Source organism: Cylas formicarius, unplaced genomic scaffold, assembly GCF_029955315.1.
Source record: "Cylas formicarius isolate icCylForm1 unplaced genomic scaffold, icCylForm1.1 PGA_scaffold_5__7_contigs__length_24384050, whole genome shotgun sequence".
Classification (NCBI taxonomy): domain Eukaryota; kingdom Metazoa; phylum Arthropoda; class Insecta; order Coleoptera; family Brentidae; genus Cylas; species Cylas formicarius.
Genome location: NW_026844341.1, coordinates 434,654 through 458,771, shown reverse-complemented (window position 1 = coordinate 458,771; position 24,118 = coordinate 434,654). Strand labels below are relative to the sequence as shown.

Sequence of the window (24,118 nt, the reverse complement as noted above, 5' to 3'; positions counted from 1 at the left end):
CTGGGTGGATTGCCTTTGTGGACAAACAGACAAATAAGCAAATCCAAGATTTAATTACCTTGAAATTTTTGGTTGTTCTGTCCTTTAACAAAAATGGACCACGATAATCTACGCCACTGTTTTGAAAAGGCCTGCTTGGTGTTAAACGAACTTGCGGTAAATTGCCCATCAAATATTGGGTTGGAATTGGATTACTTCGAAAGCATTGAATACATTCTCGTGTTACCCTCTTTACAATGTTTTTTCCGGAAATGAGCCAAAATCTGCCGCGAAATGATGCTAGTACTGTTTGCGCACCGGTATGTAACAATCTGCGATGTTCATACATTGCGATAAGTTTTGTTAGGTGATGATTGGATGGCAGAATTGCGGAGTATTTTTTGTCGGAGTTGAAATTGGAATCCTTTAATCTCCCGCCGCCTCTTAAAGTGCCGAATGAATCCAAAAAAGGACTGAGTTTTATCAGTTTGCTACTTGCTTTAATTTGTCTTGATTTGGAAAGATCCTTAATCGCAGCTGCAAATTCTTGATATTGTAACAATTAATGAGTGTCATTAACGCATTGTTTAATTCAGCTGTTGAAAGAGATGCGTAATTTCGTTGATTTTGGGGGAGACGACAATTCTGAATGAATCTTAGCCAATAACAAGTTATTCTTTGTAATTTTGTTAAATCTGCGTATTTATTGATTAAATCAAAGTTGTTTGCAGTTGAAACAAGGGTGAATGATCTAGTAACTCGTTTTTCAGGTACGTCTGAATCTGAATCTGTATTTGTCGTAAAAATGGGCCACCCTTCGGTCGGTTTAGATGGCCAGTTTGGTTCCATTGAACCATAATTTATTTTTGAGAAAATCGATTGGACTTAATCCTCTAGATAGAAGATCAGCTGGATTTTCTTGAGTATTGACGTACTGCCATGAATTAGTTTCAGTCAAGTTTTGAATTTGGGTGACTCTGTTTGAGACGAATATTTTCCACTGATGTGGCGAGCCTTTAATCCAAGCAAGAGTGATTGTTGAATCACACCAGTAGTAGCATTCGTCAAAATTTATGTTCAGAGCCCGTTTTGCTTTGTCAACGAGTTCTGCTAACAGTAAAGCTCCACATAATTCGAGACGAGGAATGGTAATAGTTTTTAAGGGATTTTGCACAAAGCAACTGAGTGCAATAATTTTCAAAATTGTCTAGACATCTTATGTAAATGCAGGCTCCATACGCGATCTCACTGGCATCAGAAAAACCGTGAATTTCAATGGAAACTGAATGGGGCGAAAAAACTAGTCTTTGAACCTTAAGTTTATTTTGTAATGTGTTATTCGTAAAATTTGTTATTAAAATATTGAGACAACAGAATTTTGAATCTTAACATATTAATATCGCTATCTACAGATTTAAACAATCCAAAAACATGACAATTCCGACCATTGAAATAGAAGATAATTTAAATGATAAGTATATATTATTTTATTATAAAAATACCGTATTTACCGTATTATTTTTTATTTATTTTCTTAAACACTTGGATAAATTACTCAAAAGAAAATTGCTAAAGTATTACAATTTTAATAAAAATATCTTATCAACAAAAAAATAATTCAACAAAATAGTTTTAAAAAACGTCAACTTAATTCATTTAAAAAATATTGAAAAATAATAACCTCATGATTAAACAATAAGTAAATATCATATTAATTGAAAATTAAATAACCTACTATAGCACTTTTCTAAATTTTCATTTAAATGTAAATTCAATTAATATAGACACACATATTTTTTCAAAAATTTCTAAATAATAAAAAATTCATAAAAATAATATTACAGATCTTCCACCTATTGATGTACAAGAAAAAAATAAAGACAGGGAAATGAATGGTAAGTTTAATTAAGAAACCAATAATTAATTTTTTAGATTTAATTAATAGTAAAATCAAAAAATTGCAAAAATTAAGAGTTTATCATTACTAAAATATATATACAATAACAATTACTTTAAATAACTACTAATAAAATTCTTCCCATTACTTTTCGAGATAAATAAGAGATATGGCAAGAAACTTTTTACTTCTGCATAACAATTTTTTATGCGAAATAAGCCCAGATATAATGACAATATTCTATTTACTATATATACTGTTTTTTATTTAACGTCTAGATAAAATTGAAGATTTAAAAAAAATATCCAAATATCCAACAAGTAGAAATTGAACAATTAAAAAAAAAAGAAAACGAAAAAGTAGAGGGAGGAATTTGGTATAAGAGAGGGGAAAGAGGACAACGAAGTGGTGGCCGGAATGGAAGAGGTGGAACAAGAGCCGGAAGAGGTGGAAGAAGAGCCGGAAGGGGTGGAAGACTTTTTTATTTATATTACATTTTTACATCATTAGAAATTAATGCATAATTAAACAATAAGTAATAATTAATTTATTACATTTCAGAAAACTATTTTATATCTATGAAATAATCTTAATAAAATGAAGTAAAAAAAAAAACAATTTAATAAAACTGAAATTAAAAATTTATTGCAAATGCCAAAAAAAACTTAACTTTTCTTAACAATTATTTACAATTTTTAATTAAAATTAACAACACATTATCAGAAACACATTAAATAATATATTGCCTCTTATCTTAATCGAACTTGTCAGGTTTTGAAATCAACAAGTAGTTAGTACAACTGTCAATTTATCTGATACAACATAGCATATAACAAATAAGCAAACATAAACAAAAATGAATTTCTACTAATTTATTTCCTCACGTGCACCAAAAAACAAATCAAATTAATTTTTCGCTAATGAACCTTACCCAACCACCTCGAAATTGCGTATACGGATCGCCTTTGTATGCGGACCGCCTCCGTATGCGGACCGCCTTCGTATATGGATCGCCTCGGTATACGGACCGCCTCCGTATGCGGACCGGCTCCATATACGGAACGCCTTTATATACGGACCGCCTCCAAATACAGACCGCCTTCATATACGGACCGCCTCCATATACTGATCGCCTCCATATACGGATCACCTCCATATGCGGACCGCCATTATATACGGACCGTCTCTAAATACAGACCGCCTTCGTATACGGACCGCCTCCATATACGGACCGCTTCCATATAGGGATCGCCTCCATATACGGAACGCCTTTATATACGGACCGCCTCCAAATACAGACCGCCTTCGTATACGGACCGCCTCGATATACGGACCGCCTCCATATACTGATCGCCTCCATATACGGATCACCTCCATATGCGGACCGCCATTATATACGGACCGTCTCTAAATACAGACCGCCTTCTTATACGGACCGCCTCCATATACGGACCGCTTCCATATAGGGATCGCCTCCATATACGGAACGCCTTTATATACGGACCGCCTTGATATACAGACCTCTTCCATATATTGATCGCCTCCATATACGGATCACCTTCATATACAGACCGCCATTATATACGGAACGTCTCTAAATACAGACCGCCTTTGTATACGAACCGCCTCCATATACAGACCGCCCCTCTATACGGACCGCTTCTATATAGGGATCGCCTTCATATACGGAACGCCTTTATATACGGACCGCCTCGATATACAGACCGCTTCCATATATTGATCGCCTCCATATACGGACCACCTCCATATACAGACCGCCATTATATACGGAACGTCTCTAAATACAGACCGCCTTTGTATACGGACCGCCTCCATATACAGACCGCCTCTATATGTAAACCGCTTCCATATGCGGACCGGCTTTATATACGGACCGCTTCCAAATACAGACCGCCTTTGTATACGGACCGCCTTAATATACAAACCGCTTCAATATACAGACCGCCTTCGTATACGAACCGCCTCCATATACAGACCGCCATTATATACGGACGGTCTCTAAATGCAGACCGCCTTCGTATATGAACCGCTTCCATATACAGACCGCCTCTATATGTAAACCGCTTCCATATGCGGACCGGCTCCATATATAGACCGCCTGCATATATAGACCGAGTCCATTTATAGACCGCCTCCATGTACAGATCGCCTTTATATACAGACCGCCCCATATATAGGTCGTCTCTATATATAGACCGCTTCCATAACCGAAGCTAACCAAAATGGACCAAAGTGAAGTATATAGACCGTCTAAACGGTAAACCGCCTCGGTGGTGGTTGGCATCACCAAAGCGATAACCGAAACTAACCAAAATGGACCAAAGTAACGTATTGCCTAGACCGTGAACCTCTTCGGTGGCGGTTTGATATCTAATTAAAACTAATAAAAAAACCGATCAAAACTTAGAATTGAACATCACCATGATTCAGAACGTTTTGAAATTGAAATAAAAATGTTAAGATATGTGATTACGTATTTTTGAAACGTTCTTCTCGAAACGTTTCGTTCGACGTTAAAGGAAAAAGGAATGGGAAAGGGAAAATAAATTTATTTCATTTTTATTTATTATTGAAAACGAATTCTTTAAAAAACGATTTGGCGGTTCTAAAAAGAACCTTGAAGGTCGCCTGAAATATAACAAATTAGTATTGATAATAAAAAAACCTTGGCCGGTTGTGAACGTCTCGTAGATCTGAAACATTTAAAAAAAAAGGATTAGTTACGTTATGAGATAGTGTGTCGCGAATCGGGTTATCGTCGTATTTTTCTCTATCGTTCGATTGTCCGCGGTATCGAACGTAACGAATAATTTCGACCCTCGTGATGGGATTAAAGTCATAATCGGGTAAAAGTCTCAATCGGGTGAACGTCTTTGTCGGGTTAGAGTTTTAATCGGAAAAAGTCATCGTTCGTACCGGCGGCAGGAAATATTGGAACTCGTGTACTTAATAAAAATTTGGAAAATGTAATATTTTTATTTGGTAAAAGTCGTGATCGAGTAAACGTCATAATTGGGTAAAAAGTCACGATCGGGTGAAAAGGCTATATTGGGTAAAGGACGTCGTCGGTAAAAAGTCGCCCTCGGTTACAAGTTATTATCGGTGAACTGTCATCGTTGTGTCGTAAAATCGGAATGAAAATGGGGTCGTAAAATGGCGTCTTTGGGCATTTTAGTAACGAAAACCTTAATAAACTATTAGATTTCGACGTAAGGCAACCTTTCTGAGTCAAATAGTTGCCGATTTCGATAAAATCTTAGTCAGAATCTGCTTTTTCGCCTCTTATTGTACCCAATTCTACCTTAGAAATGCAGATATATACTTAAAGCACCTTCTTTTGGGACAAATAATTGGTTTTCGCCCTTGATTTACGGAAGATTATAGCCAAAACATGCATTTTCATAATTTAGCGAACTGAAATCTACATTAAAACTGCAGATAACTACTTAAAAATTCACTTCCTTGAATTGATAATAGGTTTTTCTTTGTCATTTTAAGCAGATTCCAGTCAAAATCGGCTTCTTCGATTCATATCGTATCTAAAACCGCATCAAAACTGCAAATATCAGTTTAAACTATCATTTTTTGATACAAACAGTTATATATTCATGTCAATATCTTTCAAATTCTAGTCAAAATCTGCGTCTTTGGGCATTTTAGTAACGAAAACCTTAATAAACTATTAGATTTCGACGTAAGGCAACCTTTCTGAGTCAAATAGTTGCCGATTTCGATAAAATCTTAGTCAGAATCTGCTTTTTCGCCTCTTATTGTACCCAAATCTACCTTAGAAATGCAGATATATACTTAAAACACCTTCTTTTGGGACAAATAATTGGTTTTCGCCCTTGATTTACGGAAGATTATAGCCAAAACATGCATTTTCATAACTTAGCGAACTGAAATCTACATTAAAACTACAGATAACTACTTAAAAATTCACTTCCTTGAATTGATAATAGGTTTTTCTTTGTCATTTTAAACAGATTCCAGTCAAAATCGGCTTCTTCGACTCATATCGTACCTAAAACCGCATCAAAACTGCAAATATCAGTCTAAACTATCATTTTTTGATACAAAGAGTTATATATTCATGTCAATATCTTTCAAATTCTAGTCAAAATCGGCGTCTTTGGGCATTTTAGTAACGAAAACCTTAATAAACTATTAGATTTCGACGTAAGGCAACCATTCTGAGTCAAATAGTTGCCGATTTCGATAAAATCTTAGTCAGAATCTGCTTTTTCGCCTCTTATTGTACCCAAATCTACCTTAGAAATGCAGATATATACTTAAAACACCTTCTTTTGGGACAAATAATTGGTTTTCGCCCTTGATTTACGGAAGATTATAGCCAAAACATGCATTTTCATAACTTAGCGAACTGAAATCTACATTAAAACTGCAGATAACTACTTAAAAATTCACTTCCTTGAATTGATAATTGGTTTTTCTTTGTCATTTTAAACAGATTCCAGTCAAAATCGGCTTCTTCGATTCATATCGTATCTAAAACCGCATCAAAACTGCAAATATCAGTTTAAACTATCATTTTTTGATACAAACAGTTATATATTCATGTCAATATCTTTCAAATTCTAGTCAAAATTGGCGTCTTTGGGCATTTTAGTAACGAAAACCTTAATAAACTATTAGATTTCGACGTAAGGCAACCGTTCTGAGTCAAATAGTTGCCGATTTCGATAAAATCTTAGTCAGAATCTGCTTTTTCGCCTCTTATTGTACCCAAATCTACCTTAGAAATGCAGATATATACTTAAAACACCTTCTTTTGGGACAAATAACTGGTTTTCGCCCTTGATTTAGGGAAGATTATAGCCAAAACATGCATTTTCATAACTTATCGAACTGAAATCTACATTAAAACTGCAGATAACTACTTAAAAATTCACTTCCTTGAATTGATAATAGGTTTTTCTTTGTCATTTTAAACAGATTCCAGTCAAAATCGGCTTCTTCGACTCATATCGTACCTAAAACCGCATCAAAACTGCAAATATCAGTTTAAACTATCATTTTTTGATACAAACAGTTATATATTCATGTCAATATCTTTCAAATTCTAGTCAAAATCGGCGTCTTTGGGCATTTTAGTAACGACAACCTTAATAAACTATTAGATTTCGACGTAAGGCAACCATTCTGAGTCAAATAGTTGCCGATTTCGATAAAATCTTAGTCAGAATCTGCTTTTTCGCCTCTTATTGTACCCAAATCTACCTTAGAAATGCAGATATATACTTAAAACACCTTCTTTTGGGACAAATAACTGGTTTTCGCCCTTGATTTACGGAAGATTATAGCCAAAACATGCATTTTCATAACTTAGCGAACTGAAATCTACATTAAAACTGCAGATAACTACTTAAAAATTCACTTCCTTGAATTGATAATAGGTTTTTCTTTGTCATTTTAAACAGATTCCAGTCAAAATCGGCTTCTTCGACTCATATCGTACCTAAAACCGCATCAAAACTGCAAATATCAGTTTAAACTATCATTTTTTGATACAAACAGTTATATATTCATGTCAATATCTTTCAAATTCTAGTCAAAATCGGCGTCTTTGGGCATTTTAGTAACGAAAACCTTAATAAACTATTAGATTTCGACGTAAGGCAACCATTCTGAGTCAAATAGTTGCCGATTTCGATAAAATCTTAGTCAGAATATGCTTTTTCGCCTCTTATTGTACCCAAATCTACCTTAGAAATGCAGATATATACCTAAAACTCCTTCTTTTGGGACAAATAATTGGTTTTCGCCCTTGATTTACGGAAGATTATAGCCAAAACATGCATTTTCATAACTTAGCGAACTGAAACTGAACTGAAAATTTTAAAATGGCCATAACTCGAAAACGGTTCGTTTTTTGGAAAAACCGAGCAATTTTTTGCACCATAGGGGACGCTTTACCACCCCATTTTACGGGAATCCGGTATCGGTTTCCCCATTTTCTTGATTTTGATACCCCCGCCGGCATCGTATAGAATATTGCGAGCCTACCTCGATTTAAAATTTAAAACTTGAATGGATAGGAGGAACATCGGAAACCTACCAGGCTATAGTGGTTACGAATCCGCACCACTCTACGCGTATTATAATGAGCTCGGTACGAAAATTCGCTTATTTTTCGCCTCCGACGCACCCTTACCGAGATAAGGCCCTTATTCGTATTTTTTTTTTCGATTTTAAAATGGCCATAACTCGAAAACGGTTCGTCCAATCAAAAAAAGGACAAAATTTTCACCCCAAAGGGGTCGCTTCTCACCCCCCTTTACTCTTAGGAGACATTTTCTCCGATTTTTTTTTTCAAAAATTACAAAATTCGAGGGGGTAAAATTTGGAGGGGGGGGTTGAGACTTTGTCAGTCGATTCCCCACGCCGAGTCGGCCGGTCCACCTATTTAATGACGCCGAGGCCGGTACGAAAATTCGCTTATTTTTCGCCTCCGACGCACCGCTTCCGAGATACGGCCTTTTTTCGAAAATTTTTCGAAAATGTCGAAATCGCGAAAACGGCTCGTCGGATCGAAAAACGCACGAAATTTTTACCCCAGAGGGGTCGCTTCATACCCCCCTTTACCCTTAGAAGACATTTTCTCCGATTTTTTTTTTTCAAAAATTACAAAATTCGAGGGGGTAAAATTTGGAGGGGGGGGTTGAGACTTTGTCAGTCGATTCCCCACGCCGAGTCGGCCGGTCCGCCTAATCAATGAAGCCGAGGTCGGTACGAAAAGTCGCTTATTTTTCGCCTCCGACGCACCGTTTCCGAGATACGGCCCTTTTTCGAAAATTTTTCGAAAATGTCGAAATCTCGAAAACGGCTCGTCGGATCGAAAAACGCACGAAATTTTCGCCCCAAAGGGGTCGCTTCTCACCCCCGTTTACCCTTAGAAGGCATTTTCTCAGATTTTTTTTTTCAAAAATTACAAAATCCGAGTGTGTAAAATTTGATTTGTCAGTCGATTCCTCACGCCGAGTCGGCCGGTCCGCCTAATTAATGGCGCCGAGGCCTCCGACGCACCGTTTTCGAGATACGACGATTTGAAAATTTTGAAAATTTTTCCAAAAAACCGCCGTATCTCGGAAACGGTTCGTCGTAGCGAGAAACGGAGCGAATTTTCGCCCCAAAGGGGACGGTTTCCGACCCCGTTTTACCCGGATCCGACATCGTTTCCGCCATTTTCCGGAAAAAAGTTCTTTCGGAGGCGGTAACTCCGCCCCCCGCGCGCCGCTTTTATGCGGGGACTAGGGCGGTATCTGATCGCCTTCGAACCTCTAACTTTCGTTCTTGATCAATGAAAACGTTTTTGGCAAATGCTTTCGCTTCTGTCCGTCTTGCGACGATCCAAGAATTTCACCTCTAACGTCGCAATACGAATGCACCCATCCGTTCCTATTAATCATTACCTCGGGGTTCCGAAAACCAACAAAATAGAACCGAGGTCCTATTCCATTATTCCCTGCACACAGTATTCAGGCGAAGTTTTAGCCTGCTTTAAGCACTTGTTCAAAGTAAACGTGCCGGCCCACCACGACACTCAATGAAGAGCACCGCGGCAGGATTGAGTTGGACCGCCCGCGTGAACGGGCTAAGTCCACCGGCAGGACGTCTCGCGGCACGCCAGTTAACACCGCGGACGATGAACCGGCGGCGCGAGACACAAATTCGACTACGAGCTTTTTAACCGCAACAACTTTAATATACGCTATTGGAGTTGGAATTACCGCGGCTGCTGGCACCAGACTTGGCCTCCAATTGATCCTCGTTAAAGGGTTTAGAGTGTACTCATTCCGATTACGGGGCCTCGGATGAGTCCCGTATCGTTATTTTTCGTCACTACCTCCCCGCGCTGGGAGTGGGTAATTTGCGCGCCTGCTGCCCTCCTTGGATATGGTGGTAGCCGTTTCTCAGGCTCCCTCTCCGGAATCGAACCCTGATTCCCCGTTACCCGTTACGACCATGGTAGGCGCAGAACCTACCATCGACAGTTGATAAGGCAGACATTTGAAAGATGCGTCGCCGGTGCGAGACCGTGCGATCAGCGTAAAGTTATTCAGAGTCACCAAGTTGAACGATGTCGGGCGCGAACCCGCCACCGATTGGTTTTGATCTAATAAAAGCACTCCTTCCGTCTCCGGTCGGACCTCTGTTTGCATGTATTAGCTCTAGAATTACCACAGTTATCCAAGTAATTGTGGGTACGATCTAAGGAACCATAACTGATTTAATGAGCCTTTCGCGGTTTCACCTCGAATTTGCGTATACGGATCGCCTTTGTATGCGGACCGCCTCCGTATGCGGACCGCCTTCGTATATGGATCGCCTCGGTATACGGACCGCCTCCGTATGCGGACCGGCTCCATATACGGAACGCCTTTATATACGGACCGCCTCCAAATACAGACCGCCTTCGTATACGGACCGCCTTGATATACAGAACGCCTCCATGTACTGATCGCCTCCATATACGGATCACCTCCATATACGGACCGCTATTATATACGGACCGTCTCTAAATACAGACCGCCTTCCTATACGGACCGCCTCCATATACTGATCGCCTCCATATACGGATCACCTCCATATGCGGAACGCCAATATATACGGACCGTCTCTAAATACAGACCGCCTTCGTATACGGACCGCCTCCATATACGGACCGCTTCCATATAGGGATCGCCTCCATATACGGAACGCCTTTATATACGGACCGCCTCCAAATACAGACCGCCTTCGTATACGGACCGCCTCGATATACGGACCGCCTCCATATACTGATCGCCTCCATATACGGATCACCTCCATATGCGGACCGCCATTATATACGGACCGTCTCTAAATACAGACCGCCTTCGTATACGGACCGCCTCCATATACGGACCGCTTCCATATAGGGATCGCCTCCATATACGGAACGCTTTTATATACGGACCGCCTTGATATACAGACCGCTTCCATATATTGATCGCCTCCATATACGGACCACCTTCATATACAGACCGCCATTATATACGGAACGTCTCTAAATACAGACCGCCTTTGTATACGAACCGCCTCCATATACAGACCGCCTCTCTATACGGACCGCCTCCAAATACAGACCGTCTTCGTATACGGACCGCCTCGATATACAGACCGCTTCCATATATTGATCGCCTCCATATACGGACCACCTCCATATACAGACCGCCATTGTATACGGAACGTCTCTAAATACAGACCGCCTTTGTATACGGACCGCCTCCATATACAGACCGCCTCTATATGTAAACCGCTTCCATATGCGGACCGGCTTTATATACGGACCGCTTCCAAATACAGACCGCCTTTGTATACGGACCGCCTTGATATACAAACCGCTTCAATATACAGACCGCCTTCGTATACGAACCGCCTCCATATACAGACCGCCATTATATACGGACGGTCTCTAAATGCAGACCGCCTTCGTATATGAACCGCCTCCATATACAGACCGCCTCTATATGTAAACCGCTTCCATATGCGGACCGGCTCCATATATAGACCGCCTGCATATATAGACCGAGTCCATTTATAGACCGCCTCCATGTACAGATCGCCTTTATATACAGACCGCCCCATATATAGGTCGTCTCTATATATAGACCGCTTCCATAACCGAAGCTAACCAAAATGGACCAAAGTGAAGTATATAGACCGTCTAAACGGTAAACCGCCTCGGTGGTGGTTGGCATCACCAAAGCGATAACCGAAACTAACCAAAATGGACCAAAGTGACGTATTGCCTAGACCGTGAACCTCTTCGGTGGCGGTTTGATATCTAATTAAAACTAATAAAAAAACCGATCAAAATTTAGAATTGAACATCACCATGATTCAGAACGTTTTGAAATTGAAATAAAAATGTTAAGATATGTGATTACGTATTTTTGAAACGTTCGTCTCGAAACGTTTCGTTCGACGTTAAAGGAAAAAGGAATGGGAATGGGCAAATAAATTTATTTCATTTTTATTTATTATCGAAAACGAATTCTTTAAAAAACGATTTGGCGGTTCTAAAAAGAACCTTGAAGGTCGCCTGAAATATAACAAATTAGTATTGATAATAAAAAATCCTTGGCCGGTTGTGAACGTCTCGTAGATCTGAAACATTAAAAAAAAAAGGATTAGTTACGTTATGAGATAGTGTGTCGCGAATCGGGTTATCGTCGTATTTTTCTCTATCGTTCGATTGTCCGCGGTATCGAACGTAACGAATAATTTCGACCCTCGTGATGGGATTAAAGTCAAAATCGGGTAAAAGTCTCAATCGGGTGAACGTCTTTGTCGGGTTAGAGTTTTAATCGGGAAAAAGTCATCGTTCGTACCGGCGGCAGGAAATATTGGAACTCGTGTACTTAATAAAAATTTGGAAAATGTAATATTTTTATTTGGTAAAAGTCGTGATCGAGTAAACGTCATAATTGGGTAAAAAGTCACGATCGGGTGAAAAGGCTATATTGGGTAAAGGACGTCGTCGGTAAAAAGTCGCCCTCGGTTACAAGTTATTATCGGTGAACTGTCATCGTTGTGTGGTAAAATCGGAACGAAAATGGGGTCGTAAAATGGAAACGAAAATGTAAAAAGTGGCAAATTTTCGAATTCAATTGAAGATTTTATCTAAAAACGCCCTATAAACGATATTCTGCGTGAAAACTGGATTATTTTTGCGACCGTCTTTAAAGAAACGACCCTGTCTACGACTTTCCTTTACAAAAATGCGAATATCCTGCCAAGTACGCACTCTGGACAAAGCGACGTACAATTGACCGTGAGCAAAACAAGGGACGTTGAGACACAAACCGACTCGCGAAAGAGTCTGTCCTTGCGCTTTGTTGATAGTAATTGCGTGCGCCAACTTAATCGGAAATTGTTTTCTATAGAATGTGCCGCCGCCCGGTAGCAATGGCGTTTCTTTTTCCTTTAAAACGAATTGTTTTCTGATAATGACACATTTACGGCCCTGAAATTGACCGGAAACGATGCGGCCGACTATCACGTCATCGCCCATCTCCAAAACGATCATTCTCTGTCCGTTACAAAAACCCCTCCGCACGTTAAGATTTACCAAAAGGACTACCACCGAACCGATCTTCAAAGTCAACCGATGTGGCGGTAGTCCCGACAAATCTAAACTTTCGATAATTTCACTGGTGACTCCCGTCGCGAGGGGATTGGCGATTTCGTGATCGTCGGCCCCATCCTCGTTACTCTGTCTATCGTAGGAATTGGTCGCCAAAAAGACCCTCTCCGATCCTGACGGATCGGGGAAGATTTTTGAGATGATTTCGTTCAACTCCTCGACCTCGCTGTTCACGGGACAAAGGATCGACCGGAGGGCCAATCGCTCGGCTAATTCCAAGAATCGCTCGTTCGTCCCGGGAAGAGCGAGCATCGATTCGAAGACGTCCCCGTAAACAAAGTCGACGAGTTGTTCGCGCGATTTGACAATTAATTTGGAAGGAACGAACAGACAGTTATCGGAAATCGGTTCGCGTCCGTTGTCCGAAACGATTCTTTCCCCGTAGCCTACTCTCCTGATGAAATTCGACCATTCCACCTCTTGCGGATAAACACGCATGTTTTCCGTTAACGTGCACAGTTGAAAAGTACTCCATGCCGGACGCGAAATGATGGACGCCATTCCCGCTCGCCTACCCTTGACAACGGGAAGCAACTGCTTGGGATCGCCGCTAAGAATAACGGTTTTCCCACCGAACGGCCGTCGCGATTGACCGTATTCCCGACACACGGCATCGATCATTTCCAACATCCACGACGCCAACATAAACACCTCGTCTAACACGACGAGTCTCGCGTTTCGAATATCGTCGGCCGCCTCCGACTCGCCCACCAAATTAGAAACCGGCGTATCGTCTACGCCTCTTTCTCTAGGAATGCCGAAAGAAGAATGAATCGTAGCCGCGTTCCGGATTAACGTGGCCGCGATCCCCGTAAAAGCCGCGGATACGTACGGTAACGCGCGAAGTTCCGTTACTTCCAAAATAACGTTGACGGTCGCGGTTTTGCCGGTGCCCCCTTCGCCGGTCAAAACGAAAACGATACCGTTACGATTGCATACAGACTGTAAAACCTCGTAAACGAATCCCAGCTGTTGATCGTTGAGATCGATCAGATGCAAATTTTGATTCGGTCTCGGAACGAAAGCGAATTCCTCGAACGTAACCTCTTCCTCGTCCAAAAGTTGTTCCGCCTCCTCGTCGTAAACCCAATCGGAAATCCAATCCCGAGGAAGATTAATTTTTTCCATCGAAGTGGAGCATTCGACCAGAAATCGATCTACGAAACTCCAAAGGACCGTATACCGACACGTACGGAGCACGTGCATCCTTTCGTTTAAGTCGCCCGCGCCCTCTTCGTCGATATCTCTGATTAAATCGATATGAATCCTAAGCACATCCGCGGACATACGCCTGCACCATCTCTTAAATAAAGTTCGGGGATTCTTCGACGGATTGTACAAGAGAATTAGAGCGAACGCTTCCCTTAAATAAAACGGATGACGAAGACGATCCGCTATCCAATCTAAAATCTTGTCCGCCTCTTCGTCGTCGTCCGGGATCAATTTTAACGCTACGCAAGCGGCCTGATACGAAGGACATAAAACGCCGTTTACGGTTTTCGCGTCCACGAACGAAATCAAACCTGTCACGTTGCCCAAAATCATTCGTAGATAGTAGCGCTCCATATTCCCCGGACTCGGATAAACCGGACTCATACGACCTATAGAACTGGTGGGTCGCGACGTGGCGACCCAACGACCTTGCCGCCAAGAGTGCGTTTCGACGATGTCGACGTAGAACCGTCGCCGACCCGTCGCCTCCTCCGCCGCGTTCAATTCGAACCAAGCGGCGAGCTTAGAACGCTCGCCCCTTTCGACTACGGCCACCTCGTCCCCTTCCCTGTAAATTTCACAAGTCTCTCCTTCCAAATGCACGGGCAACTTTTCGATCGTGTGACTGATATGGAACATGCCATTTCCCAAGATGCGATAGACCGCCTCGTGCGGTCCGATATATCTCATTTTAAGGAATGCCGCCGCCTCGTTCCAATCGATCGTACCGGTGGTCGTATTCACTTGCATCTCAACGCATTGGATGTTCGCTACGTCTAACCCCTTATTGACGTAGGCGTTAATGTATCGACACACCTGGATCGGGTTTCCGACGCAAAGTTCCAAATTCGTTGCCGACGAAACGATTTTGTTGCCTGTTAAAAAAGCAAACACCCGGAGGACGTCTGTAAAGAATTTGCTTCTCGATCTTAAAAACGGTGCTCGATATTTGCTGTTTCGGATATTTCCACCGGCATCGATCGGCAACGGTCCAGCAAGGCGGTCTTCTGACCCTCGAATTTTCGACACCTATCTCCCCCTCTTGTTCCTCCTCCTCGTCATTGTCGTCGATTTCCTGTTCGACGTTTTCCGGTTCGATATCGCACTTGTTATGTATCATGAACGTGTTGACCAAGTGACGAAGCGATTCGAAACCGTTACCGTCCGAAGGTTCGGGCCATCTCGCCCAAATGACCCTATCCACATCCTCTCCCGAAACGGGAACGTCTTCTCTGGACAAATAGAGAAGGATATGCGCGTGCGGAGCGCCGCGTTTTTGGAATTCTACCCTGACAACGTATCCTTCGATTTTCCCTAAGATTTGACGCTCGGTCAAATCTCCCATCAAGGCATTCAATTTTTGTTCGAATACGCGACACAAAACCTCCGGAAAGTTTCCTATGTCGGACACGGATTTGTCGCGGCGGTTCATCTCGTCGATTACCTCTTGCCAATTTTTGTTTGACGTGAACGTGAGAAGGTAAGTGGGAACTCTTCTCAATTTCGCGCACAAAGCCAAACTGTCTAGATAACCGTTGTGGTAGTACCGCCTGGTACCGGGAATCGTAGCCGGTAAGATGATGATGCGACCGGGACGTACGCGAGCTAGACCTTCATTTCCCTCGTTTATTTCCGCCGTCCGCATTTCCAAGAACCTTTTCAAACTATCGTAGGTATCGGATCGTAATACCTTTTGATTTTTTTCCGCCCAAGAAACGTCGTTGTACTCGATTTTGACGGCGGCGTCGATGATGTATTGTAAACGCAATTTACCTACCAAATCCAAGACATTCCAATAACGACCGCCCTTTGTCCTCGGAATATCCGATAACAACCGAAATCTGTAATATTGTCTCAACGTGTTGACCTTGTCGGCGGATTCGTTCCAAGAACTCTCCGCGTGCAAATGAACCAAAGAATACAACATTAGATCTAGTGTGGCCGTGATAACGAAAATCTCTCTATACGGCAAAGCCGCGTCCTCCTCCAACGGTCTTGGAACAAACTCCACGTCGTAATAGCAAGGGGGCCTGTCCCCGATGTAAATACCCGCGATCGTTTCGTTTCTCGGAAATTGAAGTCCCGAGATGCGAGCCGCGGCTTCGGATATCCTCCTACGGTGGTATCCCGCTTTACGTGGACCGTTTCGTTCGTCCTTGATCCGCGGATTAACGCATAAAACAATTTCCCTAACTTCCCTGTTATTGACGGCGGCGTTTTCGACCTCCTCTCTATATAATTGGCCTGCCCATTTAAAAATTTTACATAATCGATTTTCCCGTCTTAAATACGATTCAAATGAATCGACAACGTCCTCGGATAATTGTCCCGAAACGGTGGAAAAAGACCTTCACAAATTGGCCGTGTTTTCCGATACATCCATGAAATAAAGATGCGCCTCGTTAAAACGACGATTTCCTGTTCGATGCGAATCCGCCATAAACCTCACTTGACGATTGATTACCGCGGTCGATGTAGCCGGACAGCCCGATCCGTACATCCCTAGACCGGCGTAATTGCCCCTGGGATGGGCCATAGCGAAAATGCTATTATAGGCCCTGGAAAATTTTCCAAAATGCCGCATTAATTCATACTCGTCTACGTTCAATTTTCCTCCGGCGTACAATTTGAGAAGGTTCAAATCGACCGGTTTCTTAAAGAACGCGTCTTCGCCCAAGACATTACGACCGGAAGAACAACATAACTCGCTTCGACCCGTTTTTAGATACAATTCGGAAAACCAAAAAGCAGCCCCGCAAAATGTACAAAACCACCTTTCCCTTCCTAGATAATGAGTTTCGATTAAATCAAAATCAACGTCCTCGTGATATACGGCATTTTGATAAAAATTGTTGATTCTCTCGTTTCGAATACGCCACTCTCGCTTGTGCGTATCGAACGGAGGTAGAGGGTGCCAAGCGCGACCCACTCTACCGCGGATGACCGGCCTCGAAGCTTCCGCCACCGATTCCGCGATGGAATCCAAATCGTCTTCGCCAACGACAGACGGCTCCGATTCCCTGACGTTCTCGACGACGGAATCCCGGACAAAAGTGTCCATGACCTCCACACCTGACCTAGACAAATCGAAACTGCGCCGCATTTCGATATAACAATCGTAATGATTGTGTCCACTGTATCTTAACAAAATCGGATTGGTATCGTCCATTCTTCCCTGATCTAAGAGAATTTTTCCATTTTTGATGATCAAAAACCTCCTATTATAAAACGAAGAAAGTGCGAAAACTTCCATGGCGGAACCCCATTCGCCGTTTTTTGACATGACATTTTTGTAATCATCAAAATTTGTAAAATCGGTCCAAACCGCTAGATCGTTCCAATTGTTTTCCGCCGCCGCGACCGCGTTCGATCTTACCTGGAAATGTTGCCGGTCGTTACCGTGCAATCCCACGGCGATAGAACGAAACAAGCAATTCCCGTCGCCGGCCGCCACTCGATACCGTCCGTATCGATCGCTTCTATTTTGTTCGCTTTCCATTATTATTTTCGACTAGAAACTTCTGAATAAAAAAAAAGAAAAACGCGAATAAATTATACGATAAAATGTGTAAGAACGCATAAATCGACACATATTTAAAGAAAAACGTTAAAAAAAAATTAGAACATTTAAAATTTAATAAGAACCGTCAAAATAACAGAACGATATCGCGACGTTCTGTATACAATTTAAATTTAAAGAAGGAAATAAAAAAAACGAAAACGAAAATATCGTTCGCTAGAAACAAACGATATAATAACGTAACACATAGAACCAATGTAAAGAAAATGAGACACCCTGTATGTGATTAGAAGCACGGAGTACGTGTGATGGTGTAAAAACAGAGTTACGCAACCCGCACATGATTTTACGTAGGAAATAATTTAAAGACATCCGGTATGTTTTTAAAAAATTTAATTTAAAATTATAAAGCCAAAGATGCAAAAACATTAGCAAATTTAAATCGAAATACTCATTTACCGCGGGGAACGATATCGCGACGTCCTGTATACAATTTAAATTCAAAGAAGGAAATAAAAATAACGAAAACGAAAGTATTGTTGACTCAAAAGAAGCGATATAATAACGTAACACATAGAACCAATATAAAAAAATGGGACAACCTGTATGTGATTAAAAGCAAACTACCTTATCGAAGAACGTGTGATGGTGTAAAAACAGAGTTACGCAACCCGCGCATGATTAAACGTAGGAAATAATTTAAGGACATCCGGTATATTTTTAAAAAACTAATTTTAAATTTATGAAGTCAGAGATGCAAAAACTTTAACAAAATTAAATCGAAATATTCATTTGCCGCGGGGAATAATATCGCGACGTCTTGTATACAATTTAAATTCAAAGAAGGAAATAAAAATAACCAACACGAAAATATCGTTCGCTCGAAACAAACGATATAATAACGTAACACATAGAACCAATGTAAAGAAAATTGGACAACCTGTATGTGATTAAAAGCAAACTACTTTATCGGAGTACGTGTGATGGTGTGAAAACAGAGTTACGCAACCAGCGTATGATTTTACTTAGGAAATAATTTAAGGACATCCGGTATATTTTTAAAAAACTAAATTTAAAATTATGAAGCCAGAAATGCAAAAACATTTACAAAATTAAATCGAAATACTCATTTATCGCGGAAAAGGATCTTACAACGTCCTGTATACAATTTAAATTGAAAGAAGGAAATAAAAATAACGAACACGAAAATATCGTTCGCTCGAAACAAACGATATAATAACGTAACACATAGAACCAATGTAAAGAAAATGGGACAACCTGTATGTGATTAGAAGCAAACTATCTTATCGGAGTACGTGTGATGGTGTAAAAACAGAGTTACGCAACCCGCGCATAATTTTACGTAGGAAATAATTTAAAGACATCCGGCATATTTTTAAAAAATTAAATTTAAAATTATAAAGCCAAAGATGTAAAAACATTAGCAAATTTAAATCGAAATACTCATTTACCGCGGGGAACAATATCGCGACGTCCTGTATACAATTTAAATTCAAAGAAGAAAATAAAAATAACGAAAACGAAAGTATCGTTGACTTAAAAGAAGCGATATAATAACGAAACACATACAACCAATGTAAAGAAAATGGGACAACCTGTATGTGATTAAAAGCAAACTACCTTATCGGAGTACGTGTGATGGTGTGAAAACAGAGTTACCCAACCCGCGCATGATTTTACGTAGGAAATAATTTAAGGACATCCGGTATATTTTTAAAAAACTAAATTTAAAATTATGAAGCCAGAGATGCAAAAACTTTAACAAAATTAAATCGAAATATTCATTTGCCGCGGGGAATAATATCGCGACGTCTTGTATACAATTTAAATTCAAAGAAGGAAATAAAAATAACGAAAACGAAAGTATCGTTGACTTAAAAGAAGCGATATAATAACGAAACACATACAACCAATGTAAAGAAAATGGGACAACCTGTATGTGATTAAAAGCAAACTACCTTATCGGAGTACGTGTGATGGTGTGAAAACAGAGTTACCCAACCCGCGCATGATTTTACGTAGGAAATAATTTAAGGACATCCGGTATATTTTTAAAAAACTAAATTTAAAATTATGAAGCCAGAGATGCAAAAACTTTAACAAAATTAAATCGAAATATTCATTTGCCGCGGGGAATAATATCGCGACGTCTTGTATACAATTTAAATTCAAAGAAGGAAATAAAAATAACCAACACGAAAATATCGTTCGCTCGAAACAAACGATATAATAACGTAACACATAGAACCAATGTAAAGAAAATTGGACAACCTGTATGTGATTAAAAGCAAACTACTTTATCGGAGTACGTGTGATGGTGTGAAAACAGAGTTACGCAACCAACGTATGATTTTACTTAGGAAATAATTTAAGGACATCCGGTATATTTTTAAAAAACTAAATTTAAAATTATGAAGCCAGAAATGCAAAAACTTTTACAACATTAAATCGAAATACTCATTTATCGCGGAAAAGGATCTTACAACGTCCTGTATACAATTTAAATTGAAAGAAGGAAATAAAAATAACGAACACGAAAATATCGTTCGCTCGAAACAAACGATATAATAACGTAACACATAGAACCAATGTAAAGAAAATGGGACAACCTGTATGTGATTAGAAGCAAACTATCTTATCGGAGTACGTGTGATGGTGTAAAAACAGAGTTACGCAACCCGCGCATAATTTTACGTAGGAAATAATTTAAAGACATCCGGCATATTTTTAAAGAATTAAATTTAAAATTAGAAAGCCAAAGATGTAAAAACATTAGCAAATTTAAATCGAAATACTCATTTACCGCGGGGAACAATATCGCGACGTCCTGTATACAATTTAAATTCAAAGAAGAAAATAAAAATAACGAAAACGAAAGTATCGTTGAGTTAAAAGAAGCGATATATTAACGAAACACATACAACCAATGTAAAGAAAGTGGGACAACCTGTATGTGATTAAAAGCAAACTTCCTTATCGGAGTACGTGTGATGGTGTGAAAACAGAGTTACCCAACCCGCGCATGATTTTACGTAGGAAATAATTTAAGGACATCCGGTATATTTTTAAAAAACTAAATTTAAAATTATGAAGCCAGAGATGCAAAAACTTTAACAAAATTAAATCGAAATACTCATTTGCCGCGGTGAACAATATCGCGACGTCCTGTATACAATTTAAATTGAAAGAAGGAAATAAAAATAACCAACACGAAAATATCGTTCGCTCGAAACAAACGAAATAATAACGTAACACATAGAACCAATGTAAAAAAAATGGGACAACCTGTATGTGATTAAAAGCAAACTACCTTATCGAAGAACGTGTGATGGTGTAAAAACAGAGTTACGCAACCCGCGCATGATTTTAGGTAGGAAATAATTTAAGGACATCCGGTATATTTTTAAAAAATTAAATTTAAAATTATAAAGCCAGAGATCGAAATACTCATTTACCGCGGGGAACAATATCGCGACGTCCTGTATACAATTTAAATTCAAAGAAGGAAATAAAAATAACGAAAACGAAAGTATCGTTGACTCAAAAGAAGCGATATAATAACGTAACACATAGAACCAATGTAAAGAAAATGGGACAACCTGTATCTGATTAGATGCAAACATTTTTATCTGAGTATGTGTAATCGTGTGAAAACAGAGTTACGCAACCCGCGTATGATTTTACATAGGAAATAATTTAAGGATAACCGGTATATTTTTAAAAAATTGAACATGACGCTAGAGATGTAAAAACCAATGCAAAGAAAAAAAAACACGAAAATATATTAGCGAGAGATAGTCGCAACTCGAAAACTTTTTCTTCATGTCCGGGTAGGAGCACATAGCAATAGAAATATATTTAATTACCTTAAAAAAAGAAAATCAATCACAATTAACTTTCTCGGGTGCACTTTTAAAACAAACTAAATGCAAATCTCGATGAAGATCATCCCACCTACATTGTCACCCCCACCAATTATTTAATATTTCGCGCCTAAGATAACGATCGCTAAGATCGTCGAACGTTGCCACGTTGAGCGCAAAACGTAGTTATTAAAAATGATGCGAGTTAATTTTTGTCTTTACCAATTATGAGAATCGTCGAAATCTATCTGGAAACACTTTCAACTGCATCCCGTCTCTTTTCGTTGAATTGAAATTGATCTTTTTTTCAATAAAAATCGATATAAATCACAATGCAGGGATGCTTCTGGCAACAGTGTCACCCCATCCACTTTTATAACGGTTTTCTGTCCGTCGATCGTAAATCATTTTTTCGCGGGTAAAATAACGGCTGTTAGAGAATCGTCGGACGTTGCCATATTTAAGAGATGCAAAAATCACGAAAATAATCGATCGATTTTAATAAGGGAAAAATGAAAGCCTACCTCGCTTTAAAGTTTCAAACTTGAATGGATAGGAGGAACGTCGGAAGCCTACCAAACTATAGTGGTTACGAAACCGCACCATTTTACGCGCGTTATAATAAACTCGATACGAAAATTCGCTTATTTTTCGCCTCCGGCGCACCCTTACCGAGATACGGCCCTTTTTCGAATTTTTTTTTTTCGATTTTAAAATGGCCATAACTCGAAAACGATTCGTTTTTTGGGAAAACGGAGTAATTTTTTGCCCTTATGGGGACGGTTTACGACCCCATTTTACGGGAATCCGGTGTCAGTTTCCCCATTTTCTTGATTTTGGTACCCCCGCCGGCATCGTATAGAGTATTGCGAGCCTACCTCGATTTAAAATTTAAAACTTGAATGGATAGGAGGAACGTCGGAAACCTACCAGGCTATAGTGGTTACGAATCCGCACCACTCTGCGCGTTATGTCGAGCTCGGTACGAAAATTCGCTTATTTTTCGCCTCCGACGCACCCTTACCGAGATACGGCCCTTTTTCGAAATTTTTTTTTCGATTTTAAAATGGCTATATCTCGAAAACGGTTCGTTTTTTGAGAAAACCGAGCAATTTTCTGCCCCATAGGGGACGCTTTACCACCCCATTTTACGGGAATCCGGTATCGGTTTCCCCATTTTCTTGATTTTGGTGCCCCCGCCGGCATCGTATAGAGTATTGCGAGCCTACCTTGATTTAAAATTAAAAACTTGAATGGATAGGAGGAACGTCGGAAACCTACCAGGCTATAGTGGTTACGAATCCGCACCACTCTACGCGCATTTTAAGAAACTCGGTACGAAAATTCGCTTATTTATCGCCTCCGACGCACACTTACCGAGATACGGCCCTTTTTCGTATTTTTTTTTTCGATTTTAAAATGGCCATAACTCGAAAACGGTTTGTCCAATCAAAAAAAGGACAAAATTTTCACCCCTTAGGGGTCGCTTCTTACCCCCCTTTACCCTTACAAGACATTTTCTCCGATTTTTTTTTCAAAAATTACAAAATTCGAGGGAGTAAAATTTGGAGGGGGGGTGTTGAGACTTTGCCAGTCGATTCCCCACGCTGAGTCGGCTGGTCCACCTAGTCAATAACGTCGAGGCCGGTACGAAAATTCGCTTATTTTTCGCCTCCGACGCACCGTTTCCGAGATACGGCCTTTTTTCGAAAATTTTCCGAAAATGTCGAAATCTCGAAAACGGCTCGTCGGATCGAAAAACGCACGAAATTTTCGCCCCAAAGGGGTCGCTTCTCACCCTCCTTTACCCTTGGAAGGCATTTTCTCCGATTTTTTTTTTCAAAAATTACAAAATTCTGTTTGTATCAAAAAATGATAGTTTAAACTGACATTTGCAGTTTTGATGCGGTTTTAGGTACGATATGAGTCGAAGAAGCCGATTTTGACTGGAATCTGTTTAAAATGATAAGGAAAAGCCTACTATCAATCCAAGAAAGTGAATTTTGTGTGAAGTTGGTGAAGTTACCTGTAGTTTTAATGTAAATTTCATTCCGCTAAGTTATGGCCACGTGGAGACGTCGGGCCAGTTCGTACCTATATCCGCAGCAGGTCTCCAAGGTGAAGAGCCTCTAGTCGATAGAATAATGTCGGTAAGGGAAGTCGGCAAATTGGATCCGTAACTTCGTGATAAGGATTGGCTCTAAGGATCGGGGCATGTCTTGCTTGGCGAGGAAGCGAGTTCCGGTTAACGAGCCGATCCGAACCCGGTCCCGAGCTTTGGCCTCCCGCGGAACCGCCTCGCTACGAGACCTGGAAAACTCCGGTTTTCCGGTGTTCTTTTCGCCCGCTATTTAACAGTCAGCTCAGAACTGGCACAAACCGGGGGAATCCGACTGTCTAATTAAAACAAAGCA

General features: G+C 40.3%; 1 protein-coding gene across 1 annotated transcript; it reads right to left on the bottom strand.

Annotated features, from left to right (window-relative positions):
• Positions 1–805: 805 nt before the first annotated feature.
• Positions 806–17,799, bottom strand: LOC132702345 (uncharacterized). The gene is made up of 4 exons (XM_060670926.1): positions 16,655–17,799; positions 15,272–16,582; positions 12,709–15,228; positions 806–1,160 (listed from the first exon to the last, which is right to left on the bottom strand). Exons 1-4 carry the CDS (start codon positions 17,797–17,799, stop codon positions 806–808), a joined length of 5,331 nt encoding a protein of 1,776 aa, XP_060526909.1.
• Positions 17,800–24,118: the final 6,319 nt, after the last annotated feature.